At 34.4% G+C, this 20,259-nt stretch overlaps 1 protein-coding gene across 1 annotated transcript in view; it reads right to left on the reverse strand.

Moving 5' to 3' along the window:
* The window catches only part of LOC150094544 (integrin alpha-PS1-like), a 397,822-nt gene that overhangs the window by 140,466 nt on the left and 237,097 nt on the right, over positions 1-20,259 (reverse strand). The window contains exons 12-13 of the mRNA XM_090412091.1: positions 18,370-18,601; positions 8,474-8,623 (exon numbers count right to left, since the gene is read on the reverse strand). Of these exons, the coding sequence (XP_090268217.1) occupies positions 8,474-8,623; positions 18,370-18,601 (382 nt within the window). The remainder of the gene's footprint in view (positions 1-8,473; positions 8,624-18,369; positions 18,602-20,259) is intronic.

The raw sequence follows: 20,259 nt of genomic DNA on the forward strand, positions 1-20,259 counted from the left end.
TATTCTGGAGGTTGTTGAAGAAGCTCAGAAATGGAGGAAAGAGTGCTATAAAAGGAATTAGAGATGATAAGGGTGACATGAAAAACAGAAGAAAAAGATAACCTTGAAGTATGGAGTAATTACTTTGAAAAACTGCTAAATGGAACAAGCAGTGATGACAGCACAGTGGTAAAAAACACGGACCAGGCATGCAGTCAGGTATACATATCCATACTTGAAGTAGAAAAATCCATCAAAAGACTGAAATGTAGAAAGGCAGCAGGAGTAGATGATATTCGACCAGAAATGCTCAAGTAGGGAGGTATAAAAGTAATACAGTGGCGCTGCACTGCATAGTTCAGAAGGCCTGAACAGAGGGACGAATTCCAGATGAGTGGAGTAGAACTCTCATAGTACCCATATATAAAAAGGGAAATAAAACTGAATGTGAGAATTACAGAGGTATTTCCCTACTGAGTGTTCCTGGTAAGATTTATGCAAGTATACTTGAGAAACAGTTGAGAAGAATTGTGGAAGAAAAGCTTGGTGAAGAACAAGCTGGATTCAGGCCAAATAGAGGCTATCAGGATCAGATCTTCACTTTACAAGAAATAGTTGAGAAAGTATGGGAATATAACAAAGATCTGTATTTAAGTTTTGTCGATCTGAAAAAGGCATATGACAAGGTGCAAAGAGAGAAGCTATTCAATATGCTACAGTTATATGGTGTCAATGGGGCATTATATCAAGCAATACTTAGTCTTTATTTGAGTTGTAAGTCAGCAGTTAGAATTGAATGAAGTACAGGAAGATGGTTTAATGTTAAATCTAGTGTGAGACAAGGATGTAAATTATCTATATAGATCACATTATGAAGGAAAGTGGTATTAAACCTGATATCAAAATTGGAGGTGTTAATCTCAGCTTTTTGCTTTATGAGGATGATGTTATAGTTCTAAATAAATCCACCACAAGTCTGCAAGATTCCCCGACTAAATTGAATAACTGTTATAATAGATAATGTATGAAGGTCGGCAATAACAAGACAATGAAAATAGGCAGCATTGAAAATATCAACTGCATTGTGAGTGAAGAACCTATAGAACAAGTAAAACATTTCAGCTACTTAGGCATGATTTTTAGTGAAGATGGTAAGTTAAATATGGAAATAGACAATAGAATCAACAAAACTGGTATGGTAGGAAATCAAAAGAATAAATTTATATTGAATAAGAGAGAAATTAGCCAAAACACTAAATTAGCTGTATACAAGACATTGTTTAAACCAATTTTAACTTATGGAACTAAGAGCTGGGTTAGAAGTAAAACACTTGACCAAAGACTAGAGACAGCAGATATAAGAGTCCTGAGAAAGATTAGGGGCATGAACAGATATCATCAATGGCAATATCATATTAAAAACGAGTATATTAGGAAAGAATTTGATATTGTCAGCATCCAGGAATGCATTAGCAGAGCTAATCTCAGGTGGTTTGGTTACTTAAGCAGAATGGGGGGAGGAATGATTAACAAAACAAGTGTTCTCTTCCAGGTTGGCAAGAAAAAGACCCAGAGGAAGACCAAGATATAGGTGGATTGATATGATAAAAAGTGCCTTAGAAGACAGAAATATAAGACCTGATAATATTGGAGTCTAGACATTTAACAGACTGATCTGGAGGAAAATTGTAGATAGGAAGTTAGTAATGATGTAAATTTTTCCTGTAGTACTATAATATCCTGTACACACACCTTGAGGGTATATATATATATATCAGGAATTTCATGATGATGATAAATCTAAAAATAATGAACACTTTATAAGAAGAAACTACAAAACAAATGGACCTGGAGAAACCCAAATTGAACTAACAAAAAATGAATGATTATATATTAACAGATAAATCATGTACGGTACAAGACATAAATATTATAAACAAAGTAAGATTAAACAAAGATCATAGATTAGTCTGAAGTAAAATAGTAATAAACTTAGGATTGAAAAGACAAAAATTGATTAAAAAAAAAAGAAAGCCAGAAACAGAAATACTGCGAATGACAAAAGAATTTCAAGTTAATTTAGAAAAAGACAAAAAAATTGACCTAATTTCAAATACTGGAAATTTCAACAGTATTCTAACAAAAAGCATAATACAGAATACTGAAAACTTATCTGGGAATTCAAAAAGAGCAAAAATAGACAATTTAAAAAAGGAAATTAAAGACTTATGGAAAAAAGAAGAAATGTGAAACAAGATGTACTAAACTTTGTAAAACAAAAAGATAAGAGAGGATATAAGACATTTCAACATAAAATGATAAGAACAGCAATAGAAAATAACAGTATAAAAAACAAAACAAAACAAGAAAACTCCTTGATAATGCAGATAAATAATCTTTATATGACAACTGATTACAAACATGTTGGAGAAACATGCTGAATTTTATCAAGAATTATATGCAAATAATTGGAACATAATAGAGTAAAAGTAATAACAGTGGAGAAAGGGATGCTGAATATATAGTGAAAGATGAAGTAAAACATGCACTTCTAAAAATGAAAAATAGAATGCCACCTGGACTTGATGGAATACTAATAGAATTGTTAATAAATAGAGATTACTTGCATATAAAACTAACAGAATTTAATGTACAAAAAAGACCTAGAAGAAAATCAAGATCCAGGTGGATTGATGAAGTCAGATGCTCTAGAAGATAGAATTATAAGATCTGACAATATTAGAGTGCTAAACAGGTGATTAGTAATAATGTAAATTTAACTGTGTAGTACTGTCATAGTATCCTGTGCACTCTCCTTGAAGGTACATATCAGGAAAGTGATAAATGTATGAAAACACACAAATACAAGTTATGAGATTGAATGAAATTAAACAAATACAAGTTATGAGATTGAATGAAATTAAACTGGTTTGCAAACCACTTAAACCAGATGATGAAAACAAATTTTCATTATCTTGAAAATCTATAACAGTGACTTTATCAATCTGAGAGATATTTCAGTATTGTATCCCGTATGACATATTTTGCTAGCAGGATTTTTGTTGATGTTACTTATGTGTTTTCAGCTATGTAAATTTTCTTTGTTGTTTAACATAAATGGCAATCACAGTAACATTCATGTAAACATGATTTAAGAGAATGAATGCAGACATGACATAGCTAGTATTGCATCCAGATTGAAATCTGTACACCACACTGGCACTGTAATATGATGGATGGCATTATTTTTTAATTTTTATTTTAGAAGGTTTTGTAGTTTGTAACTGGTGGTAAAGATGATTTTGTAATTTGAATGTTTAAAGACACCTCTGATAACTTTATGGATTCTGTGAATACATGAAAATTTTAAGATCATAAAACAAAGTATGTCATACATTGTTCTGGAGAGCTGGGATAGTATAATAGCATAATCTATTAGCTGTTGTGATACTGCAGGAAGAAAATCCCTTTAAGATGTGTAATTTCATAGTTTAAAGCAATAGTTGAGGTAAATTTTCTTTGTTCTGCATATTTTGTATGGAGAGTGGTGTGGTAGGACTAAAGAATGCATTGCCAGAGGGTGGTGAATATGCAGACTATGGATGATTTTAAGAAGTGGTATGACAGACTTGTGCTGACCTCCCACAATGAGTCTTGTGACTCCATGGAAGTTAGGAAAAGAATATTTTTAAGCATTGATAAACTGGGTAAGTATGACAGATTTCTTGATACAGTAGAGGCAGTAAAATAAGAAGTGAAAGTAGTTGCCAATACTTCAGTTTATAATTTTTCATGTTCTCTCCACCCCACCCCCATGTTCAAGTGGGAATTGATATCTGCAGCTGAAGGTACTGAATACAGGTAAAAACATTTCTAGTATGGAATGTTCATTTTTAACACACAGGACACCATTAACATATCTACTAGAACAAATGCTTATGTGAGGGAGTTATATGTGATTCTAAGTGGACAAGTAATAGTTTTACAAGTTGTTCAATGATATTTTGACCCACTAGAAATCTCTAAACCTGTTTGCAGATTTCCTCTTTATGTTTTAAAGAAATAATTAAATAATATCAGGAGTTAATTTTGCTTGATAATTATTCCAGTCATCACTTACACAGATCTAGATGTCACCACAAATTTATAACTAAATCCCAAATTGCAATTGTACATTCTGTACAATTCCTTCTGCCTTTGTGGATCTGATAGTACTTACTAGAAAATGTCTAGAACTCTGTTACTCCTCTGGTTTAAGGATTCCTTATACTATTCAGTAATGGTCATCTGATGTATTTATCATTCTCTAAATTCTAAATTCCAAATTTAGAATTTAGAATTCTCTAAATTCTCTCCCACAAAACATCCCTCTCTTCAGCATTGGCTGAGTGGTTAGCATATCCACTCTCCAGCCAAGAGGCTGTGGATTCGAATCCCACCAGAGACATGCTGTGATTGTCCTACTAACTGTTCACCATATGTACTGCTGTAACCTGTATCCTGGTATAGTATGATTCTTGTGTCTTTGGCCACTCTCAATTCTGTGTATTTGCACTAAAAAGGGTGAAATCAGCTTGTCCATAGAAAGCTTTTCTGTCTTTCTGTTTGGCTCTCCTGATGCAAATGCCAGCTGTGAATGTCACAAAGATCATTGTCACTAGCACAAAGGCCTTCTTTCCTTACTCTATCCAAAATTCCCATCAACTTTCAAGTCATGTTTCAACAACAAGTGTACCATGGTTGTTCAAAAAAAAGAAAATTCTGTGTATTGCAGTGGCTTGTGACAAGAATTCCAGCCTTCATACTCAACATACACTGGAGCATGCAACACATACAAAACAACTATCAACAAATCAAAATCTGACTGAAATGCCTAACACAGAAAACATGCATCCTCTCCAAATAGCAGTTGTGCCTTTCTCATCCATTGCAAAAGTCATTTGGAGCAATATCTGTTCACCTGCATTTCTGTTTCTCATCTAGAAGAGAAGTTGAAGTACAGGCAAGCAGATATATTGCACCACTGTCACCTGGCAAATTGCCTTCCACTCATCAGGATGGGTATGCACATATCCCCTGTGGCCATTCAGCAAAAATGTCAGAGGAACCTTAAATAATCTAAATAATCTAGACGCTGAAAAGTTTTCTGGTCCTGATGGTATTTCCCCATTTGTATGCGAAATATCTGCATACAAATGGGAAAAAAAATCTGCTACAAAACTAACAACCAATACCTGTTCTATATTGTTTGTTACACTTTTATACAAAGCTTGCATCTATCTTAATACATGAAAGCAGGTCTATATTCAGGCAACTCCAATAAAGGGAGATAAGTATGTAGTTAAACTACTGACCCATATAGATTCTGCCATAGATCTACAGCTGATCTTTTGGCCTACATCATCCACCACTAGATACATGCCATGAAAAGGTACCTTAAACACAATATCTATACCATCCTCAATGAAGTGATGATAACCTGCTTAACCTTGCCTCAAAAAGGATCTCACCTCACCTACTCCTGTTATCCTTAGTAATACATAAATCACTAAATAGGATAAGGTCTAACTCCTTAGACTGACATTTACCTCCAACCTCTCCTGGCATAAACACATCAACAGATTCCTCATCCTCCAAAAACTAGGCACTCTTTTCTACTCAAGATTACCTTTCACCTATCCAAATATTAGCTCTGCATAAATGTCCAGATCCATCAATCCTAAGAACTGATGTGGATACTGTGCAGTTGTTTCGAGTGGTACACTGAAAACATCCTTAAAAATTCTTGATGCCATCCCAGAGGGGAACAATTTGGCTGATAGATGATCCTCTCTCACTGATTCATTTCAACAGCTATCTCACAGACACTATTATAGCTCTGTGTGTTTCATACAGGTACTTTCATGGACACTGCACCACAGAAACTGCATGCAATGGGCCTGTTAAAACATGAGCAGCAGCTGTATAACATCATTTTATAGTCCAACTGCTAACTTACTGAACCTGCTTCTCCTCTTCATCTTTTATGCCATTTGCCTCTGTTCTTTGGAACAACCTTCTTCAGGAAGCAACCCCCCCTCATAAAAAACATTGCAAGAAAGTTTTCAATAGGTTCTTTCTTTCTCAACTTGTCTATATCCTACATATTGCACTAATGATGCTAGAGATTTTTCCACCTGCTGAGTGCATGATTGATAAAAAAAAATTATATAAGTGTAGATGGTGCTTAGTGTTTTGGGAGCATCAATGTTGGTATAGAGATATATAAAGTGGTTGATTATGGGAAGCTCTGTAGTCAACTAGCATCGATGTATTGGGTAGATGAGCTGTGCAGAAAAGATGTGGACAGTGAATAGGGATTCATGAGGTAGTATCTGACTAGAATCAATGTATAACTGCATACCAATGGTTAAACAAGTATAGTAGGAGTAAATTGATGAACAGTAAAATAGAGCAATCTGTGTTGGAAAAAAAAATGTTATGGAGGAGGTACAGTTGGTGGCAATCACATCCATGAAGAGTATTAAGTTCAAGCTAGGAAGGTGATGAGCATGGTAAAGAAAGAAAAGATGCAGTATGAAAGGAGATTGGCTTGTCAGGCCAAGGTTAATTCAAGGGAATTCTGCTACATGGCAAGCAAGAGGAAGAATAATTATAGTAGGTTGATGGTGGATAGCAGAGTGACCATTGCAAAGGATATAGTGGAATTATTAAATGAGTACTTTTATCAGTGTATATCATACTGGTGTAAACGATGTTGCACAACATGTAGAAGGAAGTTATGTATTAGGAGAATTGGAAGTGAAAGAATTAGAGGTGTATCAGACATTGATTGGGTTAGATGTTAATAAGGTGGTGGGAATGGATGACATATCACCATGTATTCTTAAGCAATATGCACAACAGTAGCTATGTCCTTGCCCTGTGAAAGTCTTGCAGTGGGTAAGGTTCCTTACTAGTGAGTAGAAAGAAAGCAAAATAGTACCACTCCACAAGAATTCCAGGACAGAAGTTTCCAATTATAGACCAGTCTATATAACTGCAGTTGTAGTCAAGGTATTGGAGAGAATAGTTAAGAATAGAATATTCAATACAAGATTGATGGGAATAGTATTCTTCATGATGATCAGCATGGATTACTGAATAGTAGGTCTTGTTTTAGCAATTTACTTGCATTTTATGATAAAGAAACGAGTATGTTAGTTAAGGAAGAATCATCAGTGATATTCTTTGACTTTGCAAAAGGGTTCAACAGATTACCACATATGTTGGTGCAACCTGCAGAGGATGGGAATAAATGGCATACTGGTTAGGTGGATTGGTATTTGGCTCTATGAATGATACCAACAAGTTGTGTATGATGAAGTTTCCAAAAAAGGAGGGTAATCAGTGGTGTGCCTCAGGGTTGTATTCTTAGAATTGGACAAAGGAGTGGGGGTTGTAGTTATAATATTAATAAGTGCAAGGTTGCATTTTGGAGTACAGAATATAAGGCTGTATACTATATTGATGGCATTGCATTGCAGGAAGTGGATGAGATTCGAGATTTGGGAGTGATGGTTGACAGTAGACTAAAATTTAGTGGGGGGAGGGGGGAGGCATATTACAAGTGTTGCAAAGACTGCACATATGATAAGAAGCACACTAACATGTAAGGATAAGGATTTGGTTATGCCACTGTATAAAGCACTGGTAAGATCACACTTTAATTACTGTGCTCAGATTTGGTTGCCTGGTTTTCATTGTAATGTGGAAACACTGGAGATGGTCCAGAGATGAGTGACTAAAACAATATCAGGACAGAAATGTTGGGTATGGAGAGAGGTTGAACGTATGTGGATTGCAGAGTTTGGTGGATAGGAGAAAAAGAGGTGATATAATAGAAATGTTTAAGTTAGTGAGGGGATTAGAAAAAGAGCAGATTTTTTACATGGAGAATTATGAGTAAATGGGATACATTAACAGAATATAGGAATGCAGGGAATGTTAAGGATTTTAAGATTCATTACGATAATATGTTGTCAGTGGAATGAACCTCCCATGATGAGTATGCTGACTTTGTGGAGGCTGAAATAATAATAATGATTCACATCTTTATTCTTTTTTGCATTTTTATATCTTTGTTTCATTTCATTTTTATACTGAATATCTGTATAATTGTAAGTTCAGTCAGTAACGAAAAACTGTTCAGAAATTAAAATGGATAGCTTGCCGAAATGAATATCATCTTTTCTTTCAAGAATGTGTAGATATGTCTACATATTAATGTCTCTCAAAATATACTTTAATTATTAAATTAATTATTGATTATTAGTAGAATTAATAACCAGACTTAGTCAATTCAGGAACTACAGTTTTTTGCTAGTAAGAGTAGTTTTATCTACTACTGTGCTTTACTTGCATTTTGGTATTAAATATTTATTTTACTTTGATATTTTGAAGACAGCAAAATTTAAATCACATAATACCTGACTCAAAATAAAATTATCCATACCTCAAAAACTTTAGATGCCTCCTGTTGATCAAGAATTGGGTATCGATTGATGTCAGGGAGATCTAATCCTTCCTTGGGTAATGAAGGTAGTTTTTGAATCAAAGAATATGTTAACTTAAATTGGACTGGATTTTGTATGTCTGATTTATCCTAGATCAAGAAAATATAATAATCCATTTAGAATACTTCTATACCTTAAAAACTGGGTGGATGTTGTTATTATGCTCTGCTACAGGTAAACAGCCTTTAAGTAATTATACTATTAAGTCTAAATTAGTGATTTTCAGAAATTCATTTCAAAAGGACTACAGTATGATCAAGCTGAAATAAAACAATTTCCATTGATATCATGATGGAATGCATTGAAAGAACAAGTGTTAAATGCTACTTCTAAAAAGCTGCATTATCAGTTACATCAGGATGGCATCCAGATAAATATGAAATTCTATTCATAACTTTTTCCTGACCAAATATACCAAAAATGTGTAAATATTGATTTATCAACTATACTTTAGAGAATATGCCAATGTACTAAAAAAAAACAACTAACACTCCACATTTCATTCTCTATTTTGAGGCTGTTCTATAACCACAGAAGGAATCTGCCTCCTGACAGATTTAAAAACACTATTAAATAACATAATGATATGTGAAAAGATAACCAATGATTAAACAAGAATTCCCCTCTCCCTTTGAGTAAAGGTGCAATAAATGAAGTCCTAAAAACAAGTGAAGGTAGGTTGTGTTGGAATATGCTTTCAGTCTTTAAGATTATCTTAAGTGCTATGTTTTGTAAAATAAAATACCTGGAGTCCTAAAATATTACTGTTGATAAGTTAAAGAATAGCATTATTGCACTAATCTTAAATTTCTTTCATGCCAACTCATAAGCTGGAACTGATCATATGATCTAATACCAAATAGCCTGAATTATTGTAACTGGAATTAAGTAACTAACAGTAGCCTAACAGAAAAAGAAGGCAACTATTGGCCTACAAATATATCCTTAGTAGCACTTGGTAGAAAAAAAAAAAACCAATTGCTTTGAGAATCATTCACTTGAGCTTGCCATTTTGGTGATTGGGTCTTGTGATTAAGGAGTAGTGGAGAGACATGGATAGTGACAAACTGGAGATTTCTGAACTCCAGAGACTGACATTCATATTTAGGTTGGGATGATTAATAATAGTCTCACATACCTCTTTAACTGTATTTTTGTTACATCAAAATATGGAGCAGTGTAAAAGCTAAGTTCCTTGCCAACTAATTCTACAGATAGTATCAAAAGGCATGGACAGAAAGACCAGATTTCCTGAGAAGTAGATCACGAGGTATGCCTTTAGTGCTCATTTCTGATTAAATAAATTACTTTAAAATCCTAGCTTAAGTCTCTACAGTACCAATGTATTATAAAGGACATTAACAATAGCAGCCTTTCACTATAGCTACGAGGGTTGTCTGAAAAGTTCTCAGCCTAACAATGAAAAAACGGATTTATAATTTCAAAATTATTTTTATTTTTTAACATAATCTCCCTTAAGACTAATACATTTATTCCAGTGATGCTCCAGTGCCATTATACTGTCCCTAGTGGTTCTCAGTAAGATCTGCAAAATAGCCCTCTACAGCTGCAATCACCTCTTGATTTGAAGAAAAATGCTGACCAGCAAGGAAGAGTTTTAGTTTTGGGAAGAGATAGAAGTCAGAGGCCAAATCTGGATAATAGGGTGGATGTTCCAACAATTCATAGTAGAGATCCCTTAATTTTCCCATTGCCAAAACACATTTGTGGGCAGGTGCAGTGTCCTGATGAAAGATGATTTTATTCTTCTGCAAACCAAGTCTTTTCTCATGAATTTTTTCGTCTAGTCTGGTTAAAAGATTAGAATAATATTCCCCAGTTATTGTTTTACCCTTTTCAAGATAATTAATAAACAAAATGCCTTTAGCATCCCAAAACATCGATGGCATGACCTTTCTTGCTGATGGAACAGACTCTGTCTTCTTTGGTGCTGAACAACCGGCTTCTGTCCACTGTTTTGGCTGCTGTTTGGATTCTGGTGTGCAATGGTGAATCCAAGTCTCATCCATAGTAATAAATCAATGCACAAAATCAGTTTTATTCTTGTTAAAATGCTCCAAGCACTATGCACAGATTTTCATGCAAGGGCATTTTTGATCTGCTGTGAGCAAGCATGGTACCCATTTTGCGCAAAGCTTTTTCATGCAATTCTTCATGCAAAATATATCCTACGCGTTCCTTTGAAATGCCTATAGTCTCAGCAATTTCATGCACTTTGACTCGCCAGTCATCTAATACCATATCATGCACTTGATCAATGATTTCTGGTGTTGTTACACTTTTTGGACGTTCTTCACGTGGATCATCTTCAAGGCTGGTACGGCCACGTTTAAACTCGGCAGCCCACATCTTAATTGTCAGAAATGAAGGAGAAGAGTGCCCATGAACTTCAAATGAATTTCTTTTGGCATTAAACCTTCTTTTACAAATAATTTTATAACCGCAAGATACTCAATTTTATCCATTTCAAACAAGAGATTCAGACAACACTTTTGCTTCAGACAGCTGTATAAAACAAACTACTTGATAGAATGACTTGCAATTTCACATGGATGCTTATGACAGATATACCAACTTAGAAAAAAAAAAAAATCTATCGCTGACAGTGTTGCCATCATCGAGGCCGAGAACTTTTCAGATCACCCTTGCATGGTAAAACAGAATAAACCTATAGAATAAAACACTACTGGTCACCTGCCTACAGCAGGTGACCAGTAGTGTGTAATATGTCTTGCTCTCGTATTACTGCTGTTTAATATGCATGTTAATAATATTGAGAATGATCTAAGATCAAATAATGAACATTAATGGAAGCACGCAAATTAAATACAAGCATAAGACAAGGAATGACTAGTGTAACAATTAATACCTATCCTATATTGTCTTTATTGACAATTTTTCCTATGTCCAGCATCTACACTACAAAACAGAAGTATGCCTACTTTCAGAATTCTAAAAAAGGAAGATAAGTCAGCCTGCAAACCATCATTCATTGCCCTCGTTATTCAAATTCACTCAATTAACAAATTTACAAACACTCATTTACTGTATAGCTTCAGGCGTATTGAACTAACTTCCCTTCCTCTTTCATTCCACCAACCTCTGATCTTTGGAACAGTTTCTCTCATACTATTTTCTACAAAGGCTATAACCCTCCAACTGCTAAGGAACATTAACAGATGTCAACTTTTAAGTAATAAAAGTTTCTTCTTGTTTTGACAATGCCCTTTGGTTGATAACACCAAGGTTTGAATTCCATCTGGGACACAAAGAACCTTCATCAGGACTTTTCAGTTAAACTGAAGGTGAGTTAACACATCTTATACAGAGGCAACCTACAATCATGTTTCAACTTACAATTATGCAACCCAGTTAGGAATAAACACAATTTACACAAAAAATATTTATTTAGGCAAAACAATATCCACCTTATCTTGAAATTAAGGTTAAAAAAGTTAATTTGGGTAGGATGTAAGCCTTAAGGTCTCTCATATACTAGGTGTTATTATTATCTGGTTCATTTACAGAATGAATATATTAATAAATTAATGTAAATTAATTAAAAATAAATATAGTTTATCAACATATTGTTGTGAACATGAGAGAGCATTTGCTATTCAGATGGAAAAGACATGGGCTTGAACCCCCATTTAAGAATCTGAAATTAAAGGAGGAAATTTCATCAGAAGACAAGTTAACCAGTTTACTGACATGATTTGAAATTTCTACCATCTAAAAACTGAGTTTTTCATCCTGCAAAACATGCAAACCAGCTGGAGAATACATACAGTTAACAGACGAAACCAACTGCAACTGAATTTCTGGGAAAGGAGCAAGGACAAAGGACATCCCTGTAAGTTACAAAAGGAAGTAGTGAATAAAAGGATAAGAAGTAAGTTTCTGGCATGGAGATTGGTAGGAGCATGGAATGCAGTGCCTGAGAGGGTGAGAATATGCAGACTGTGAATGATTTTATGGAGTGGTATGAACAGACTCTGTATTGATCTCCCATGATGAGTTATGATTCCATGGAGGTCAAGAAAATAATAGTAATAACTGATGATGATGATGTGAAACAGCAATAATTAATGATAAACTGCATGTGTTTGGAAATAATGGAAAGAGTATTGTACATCAGGGTGACTACAGCAAATGATGCGGGCAATTACAAAAATGTATTGCTTAAAAAAAAAAAAAAGCTACTCTACTGTAAAGACCAACTCAAAGAGCAACTCCTTAAATGTAAAATGGTGAGGTTTCCACAATCCTGAAATCTCAACTTTTTTCTTTTACACAAAGAAAAATATCTTTCTGTGTGCAGAGCAACAAATAGAACAATATAAAGACCAACTCAGTATGAAAAAAACTGAGTTGGTCTTTATAATCATGTGTCACTAAGCACATTTATTAATTTTTTAAAGATAATTTTTTGCAATTGCTCACATCATTTGTAGTACAAAGCATTTTAAAATTTTCAGAGGTGCATTATGCATTTTAGAAGAGGCCACAATGAGAGAAATAACAAGCTTATGCGGAATCTTTCACAGGACAAAGAAGCATCATCTCATGAGTGGAGAAGAATCTGGCAAGTAATACAGCAGAAAAGAGAAGAGAAGGGAAAAGATGGAAGAATAGAAGAATATAAAAGAGTGAGAGAAGGAGAATAAGGAGATAATACTGTATAGTGATTCTATGATTGAGGATGTGCTTAAGGCGTGCAGAACAAAATCATGTTCTTGTGAGAAAATTAAAAGATATTAGTTATGCTGTTATAATGCCAAAAAAAAGTGGAAAGGAGGGAATTAATAGTTCTAGCAGGCATGAATGATTTAAAAGATGATAAGTTTGGAATATCAAGGGTTATTATTATTATTATTTAGGCCTCCATGGAGGTCTGACTCATTGTGGGATGTCCTTCCTAGAAAACAAAGTCCATCATACCACTCCTTGAACTCATAAAATTACACGTTACTGGAGGAAGAAAAGAGAGAGAGAGAGAGAGAGAGAGAGTAAAAACTAAGCTGACAAGATAAGATAGGAGCTGAAGAAGGGAGGATTGTAAATGAGACAACACAGAGGTTGTGTAGGAAAAATGGTATACAGTTTTTAGATGTTGGAGTGAATGTGATGGAATAAAATACTTGTATATGACTGATGGATTGCATTTAAAGTTTCAGTTTTCTTTAGTGAGAAATGAGTGAGTATATATTTCAAAGAAAGATACTGTAGTTTTTTTAGATCTCAAATCTGAATGGTACAGTCATGAAAGGATAAACCTAAGGAGATATTGCACATGCAGTGCAATATCTCCTTAGGCCTTTGAGGAGGTATGAACTAATGCTAGAAGCAATGGGAACACGGCCAAGGATTGTTTGGTGAGGCTCATTCAACCTAGTGAAAAATTCTAACAATTAACAAGAACAGTCTGATGGAGAAAGACAGTTACAGATATAGAATCTAAGGGATACTGTCTTTTCAGAAAGGACAGAGAAAGACAACAGGATGTGGGGAGGGGGAGAGAAAAGGGACAGATGATGAAAGAAGAATTGCAACCAACCAGTCTACAAATTCCATAGACAGGCTGGAGGGAACACATGGAAAGCAGTATAGTTGAAGCTATCTGGCATGTGATAGAGGTCAAAATATATAATAGATGTTACAGGCTAGGGAATGCAGAGGGAGAAACATGATATACTGTATATCAGAAAGTTAGTTTAAGTGAGTGCAGAACAAACAGTTATATCAGACTCCAACTTTGAGGACACAGATTGGAAGGAAGAAAGGACACAGAGAGGTGAATGGAATTTATGTAATCGAAAATAGCATATCATGGATGGAAGCTGGAGTTTGAGTGAAGGATCTGGTGATAACATTAGAGAATTTGCCCATAGCTTGACTCCAATAATGTATTCTTATCTAGAAGGCAACTAAACATTTGGAATTCAGTTAAGAAGGGGTACATGTAGAACTGTAAAGTGTGAGTATGCAAATTTAGGAAGCAGCTTGGAACAGTGCAATGGCATAAAAACTGCAAGGAAGAATGTTTGCAGTACATTAGAGATACTGGTATATTTCAGGAAAGAAGTACCAGAGTGCACACTAAGGATTAAAGAGATAAATTTGAAAAAGTTTTGTTTAGTAAAAAAATAGGTAATTAGTTGGGAATCATAAAGTAGGAGATGGGGGAAAAAAAGAAGTTGTAGAATGAATATAATGAAAAATGTGATCAAGTTTCTAAATAGTATAAAACATAAACAAGAAGAGTGAACAATCAAGAAGGGTAACATGGCAAGGAAAGCAACCCAGATTGAGAGGAAAATAGTTCAGCAGGTTAAACAAATCTTAGTTATTTCCTTTCACTACATAGTAATTAAAAATTAGACTGATCATGGAAATATGACTTGAATGAATACAAGATGATAGTGATAGAAGGGAAGCGAATGAGTACAAGGGAAGCGATAGAAGCAGAACACATAATTGAATCATAGGAAAATTTGTTTTTTATTTTTTAGGCAAGAGATGAATTTCATTGCTCCACTATGAGATTGCTGCCTTGCTTAATGGAGACATGAAGTGGCTTGAAACAGTTAAATATTTTGTCTCTAGAGTAATGTTTCTGGAAAAATGGAAAAAATAAATAAAAAATATGAAAAAAATTTAGATTAAAAAAATAGTAAAAAACCTTAGTACTTAAGTACCCCGGTACTTATGTACAATAGGCTTATAACAGTTCATAGGTCGGAGTAACATAAAATACTTTACATAAGTGTATCATTCGAATGAGCATAATGCAACAGGAACCAATGTGAGAATACAAAAGAGAAGTTTTTAGACGATGTTTAGGATATTAAGAAATCTCAATGTGAATACAACAGTGGGACTTGATGGATACTGGTCACACGTAATGAGAAATGCAAGAGAAATGGCTGTGTCCTAACTAGACTGTTTAAATCTCAGCACTGGCAGGTCCCAGGGGAATATATGAATGAGAGAAATGGCTGTGCTCTACAAGGTCTCACACTAGCAGCTCCCTCCCAAGGGAATGGAAGGAGGACAGATATAGTTTCATTAAAGGAAGCAACAAAACAGTGGTGATAAATTATATCCAGATCAGTATCTCAGGAGTGGTGAATAAAGCGACAGAAAAGCTGGTAATTATAATTCATGTGAAAAGTCTCTAGGGGAGATAGCATAGCTCTGTAAAAGGAAGGTTTTGACTCACTTTATACAATAAAGTGAGAGTGGAGTTGGATAAGGAAAATGGCTAACACCATGAAAACATGAGAATCTCCCAAGACATTCAGAAAGTCTCTTACATACATAATATGTTGAGGCCTCAAATTGTAGGCATTACTGAGATCTGGCTGTCAGAGGTGTCAGAAAGTAGAATTGAAATTTTGGACATATAATCAGTTGTATTCAAGATGACAATTGAATTGCCTTTATCAGCCTTGAGTACTATAATATCTTTGTTCTCCTTTAAATTTGAAAGTGCTCTTTTTTTCTAAGGAACTGATATTCCGACACCCCCTCTACTCATCTCCATTTGATTATGACCCTACTAAACCATGAAGAAACCAATAACCTTTTATGTAACATGCCTACATGGACAATGGATCTTAGAAAAAGATTAATATTTATGCACCCCTTAACTCCATGATTATATGGAATGCTTAAAGAACACAAAGCAAATATCCTCTTCAGCCTATTGTAGATGGTATTAGCTCACCTACTTATTTGTTATCTAAACATTTGGCTAATCTTTCGAAGGAACACATCAGAAGGAAAAAGTTACCTTTTTCTATACATTCTAATTTCAAAAAAAGCAGAAGGAGGCATCTCTCTTAAAGTTTACTGAAAGCCCACTCATACAGGCCATTATCTACATTTCTCTTCACTGCACCATATATATCACAAAAATTAGGTATTATACATATGCTGAAAAAGAGGGCGATCTATATTATAAGAGATGAAGGGACACTAAAAGAATTACATTCTATTCTCCAGCTAGTGGGTGTCTGGAGCGCGCTTCATCTTCGATGGACTTATGACATTTAAACTCATTTATCCAAAAATAAATAGTCTTTAATGCTGGTGCAGAGTCCCCATGAACTGCATCCAACTCGGCTTTGATCTGCACGGCCATCCACGTCTTCAAATAAAAGTGTTATCACTGCACGAAACTCGTTTTTCTCCATTTTTATGAAAAATGTGAACATAATCATTTTAAATGTTTGCCAAATGAGAACTACGTGTCGCATGTAGCTAAAATTTTGCCAGGGGTCATGAAAAAGATGATACATGCCAACACTGGTATGAATAAATGAATTGTGCTGCCGTCTATTGAAAATTTACCAAACTTTTAACGTATAAACGTATAAAGTATAAAGCTGGTAATTATGACAGACTTAGGAAGCAGATTAGAGCAGCGTCATATAAGAAACTATATGGAAAGAATCAGTAGTGCATGGGAAGTGGTCAGGGATTGTTTGAGAGAACAGTATTAGACAGTACACCCAAGTAGGGATTAAGTAGATGAATAGAGATATAGAGCACAAGCTGCAAAAAATGAAAACATTGTGGAGGGAAAAAAAAAAAAAGAAAAAGAAAAAAAAAGATGATCAGGATACTCGTGAATGGTATAATGGGAAAGCAAGCAGGATGACTCATTTGGTACAAAATATCATACCAAATTATGAAATAAAATTAGCAAAGCAAACCAAAGTATATCCAAAAGTTTTTTTTTGCTGGGTGAAAGAAGCAGAAGAAATAATCAAGCTACTGAGTGATCTCTTTGCAAGGATATATCATGTAACAGAGACTGATGCAAGAATTGAGGTAGATGAATCGGAGGTACTCAGAATATTGAAAAATGTCAACGTGAATACAGTAGTGTGAATGGGTGGCATATGGGCCCATGTACTACCTGAATGTAAAAGAGAACTGGCAGTGCCTCTGATGAAGTTGTTTAATCTAAGTCTCAGGCTGAGAAGATGCCAAGGGAGCAGAAAGAGGGTAAGATAGTTCCATTACATAATGGTAGCACCAAGACAGAAGTAACAAATTATAGACCAATTATAACTTACTAGTAGTAGATGAATATGAAAAGCCAATACGAACAGTACAGTTTTGTAAAAATGGTCAGTCCTGCTTCAGTAATAATAGTAGAACTAGGTAAGGGAAATGGCTATACCACGATACTTCTAGACTTTGCAAAGCATTTGACAGAAGCTACATGATAAAGTATTACACAAGTTGGAACAAATGGGAATGGATATGAAGTTGGTGGCATGGATGGGAGAGGTGACATAAAGACATCAGAGAGTAGTATATGATGGAGTGGAATCTAGAGAATGAGAGCGACTAGTGGCATGCCTGAAGATTATGTATCAGGGCCACTACTTCTCTTTAAATTATATATTAATGATATAGTGCAAGTGGTTCCACAATGTGCACTACCACTATCCCAGAGTGTGCAAGATAGTTCATTTTTTTTTTAAATTTTACAAAATTTATTTTTTATTTTTTTCAATCAGACAATCTTTTTTAACATTATATATAAAATCAGAAACATTAAATTGCATATTTAACTAATATGCAATTTAATCTAATGCAGATTTACAATTACATAAAAACATTATAAAGTATTACAAAATACAAACCATTACAATCACAAAAATTTAATTAAGCTGTGTATAAATTTATTTAAATGTGAAACTATTATTCAAGAATTTTAAAACTTACTTAGATAATATATACAAAAATATGTCTCTTATTATAATAAAAAAATAGTCTGGAACTTTAGACATATTACCTTCAAATATACTAGTTCAGTAGAGCAATGTGTATCAGACATTTGAAACCTTTTTACTTCCAATTTTTTATCTATGATGTGTGGAGGATCTGGACTGGGTGATGAAATAAATTTAACTCGTGAATACTTTCTATTTGTGAATGTTTCTGCCTCAATTCGATATTGCAGCCGAATAGTTGCACCATGTGTAATAAATAATGAATTCAACTGGAAACATGCTTGGAAGGAAAAGCTAGAAAATGAAAGTTAGTCAAAATTTAGATGAGCAAAACAAAATAGCAGCAAAATTAATAGTACATGTTAAATATATTTACATAATATTAAAGCAAAAAATTATATGAAAAAGCTTCACTTTAATCCCACACAAACTTTAAAGAAGAAGTTAAGTATCTGTTGTATTATAAAGCATTCAAACACTGCAAGAGCACAACACAACCAAATAGTTCATCCAAAGAAAGGTAAACATAATGTGGGTTATATCACAAAAATTCAGTCACTACTGATAACTATTCTTATATAACAAAGTTACAAAGCTACTTGTAACAAACTTTGTTCAAACAGTACTTATAATTTGGCTTAAATTATTCTAATTAAAAACCTATTTATGAATACCTATTACTCAATTTTAGAACTTTTCTTTTTATAATGCTGACAGAGAGAAATGCAAGTAGCATGATTCAGGGTGAGAAGGTGTGTTGATAGATGTGATTGGAGATGTAATAACAGTTCTGTGGATGGCACCAACTGATAATGAATGTTGAGTAAAAGCAGGATGCGTGGAGAGAGAGAGATGCTGAAAAGGTTGTGAAAAGCATCAAGACTGAGTTGAGGAGGCTGAAGGGAGAGATCAGGAGATTTCAGAGGTTTATTAATGCAAGGTGAACATGACTAACTTGAGAGAAAGATGAGAATGGGAGAAGGCAAGAGAATGGTAAGAGAGAATGCTGACAAAGAGAGACAGAATGTGTTGGAGAAATTGATAGAGTGAGATGAGAGCAGAGTAGGAGAGTGAATGAGTGTGTGTTTAGATCATGAATGTTGGTGATCTGGATACAGAAACCAACATTAATTCTTCATAAGAATTAATGTTGTTTTTTTTGGGGGGGGGGGGGGTTGGATTTGTGTTGTTTATGTTTAAATGTTTTTTTTTTTTCTGAGAGAATTTTTATGATCCACAGTGGAAATTGGGTTTTGTAATACATTATGTGTGAGGAAAGAAGAAATAATAAGTGATATGGGCATTCAATGAAATGTGAAAGATTTGAAAACATACTGCCAATACAGAGAGAACCCAGTCTCCAGTTCACAAGTGGTCTCAACAGTTCCCCTGCAAACTTCCATACTCGATTTCCCTCCAGTCACAAACTGATAAAGTAAGTGGCAGTAGGATTCAGCACTAGCTGATCAGTAAGCCTCTGAATCATCACTATCCAGTTCAGTCACATGTACTATCTAGCGTTTGCCATCCAGAACTATATCATGGAGGGGGTCATAAGTATAAATCAGAGATTGATTAACTTCAGGTTTGGTCTAGTGGACCAACAGCATTACAACCACTTCATCATTCAACATATCTTCCATGTTAACACTCTCATTCCCATCATTGCTCTGAATGACACATCAGCAACTTTTATCATAAACATACACCATTTCATTTTCTCACTTTTGACACTCTTTCAAAACACTTTAAATAAACACCCACCCACACACATGTGCACATCATGTTCTTTCCACTTCTGCTTTCAAACCATGTCACTTTCAGCACACTAGCACATTTCATACACATAGTACCTTGTAAAGTCCATTCTGACAAAGTCTTTAAACAAAGATATCTTGAATGCTATGCACTACATTATTATCATACAATACTCTAAATATTTACTAAATACA

This window comes from Typopeltis vanoorti, chromosome 22, assembly GCF_054136105.1.
Source record: "Typopeltis vanoorti isolate ZY-2024b chromosome 22, IOZ_Tvanoo_1.0, whole genome shotgun sequence".
Taxonomy (NCBI): Eukaryota; Metazoa; Arthropoda; class Arachnida; order Uropygi; family Thelyphonidae; genus Typopeltis; species Typopeltis vanoorti.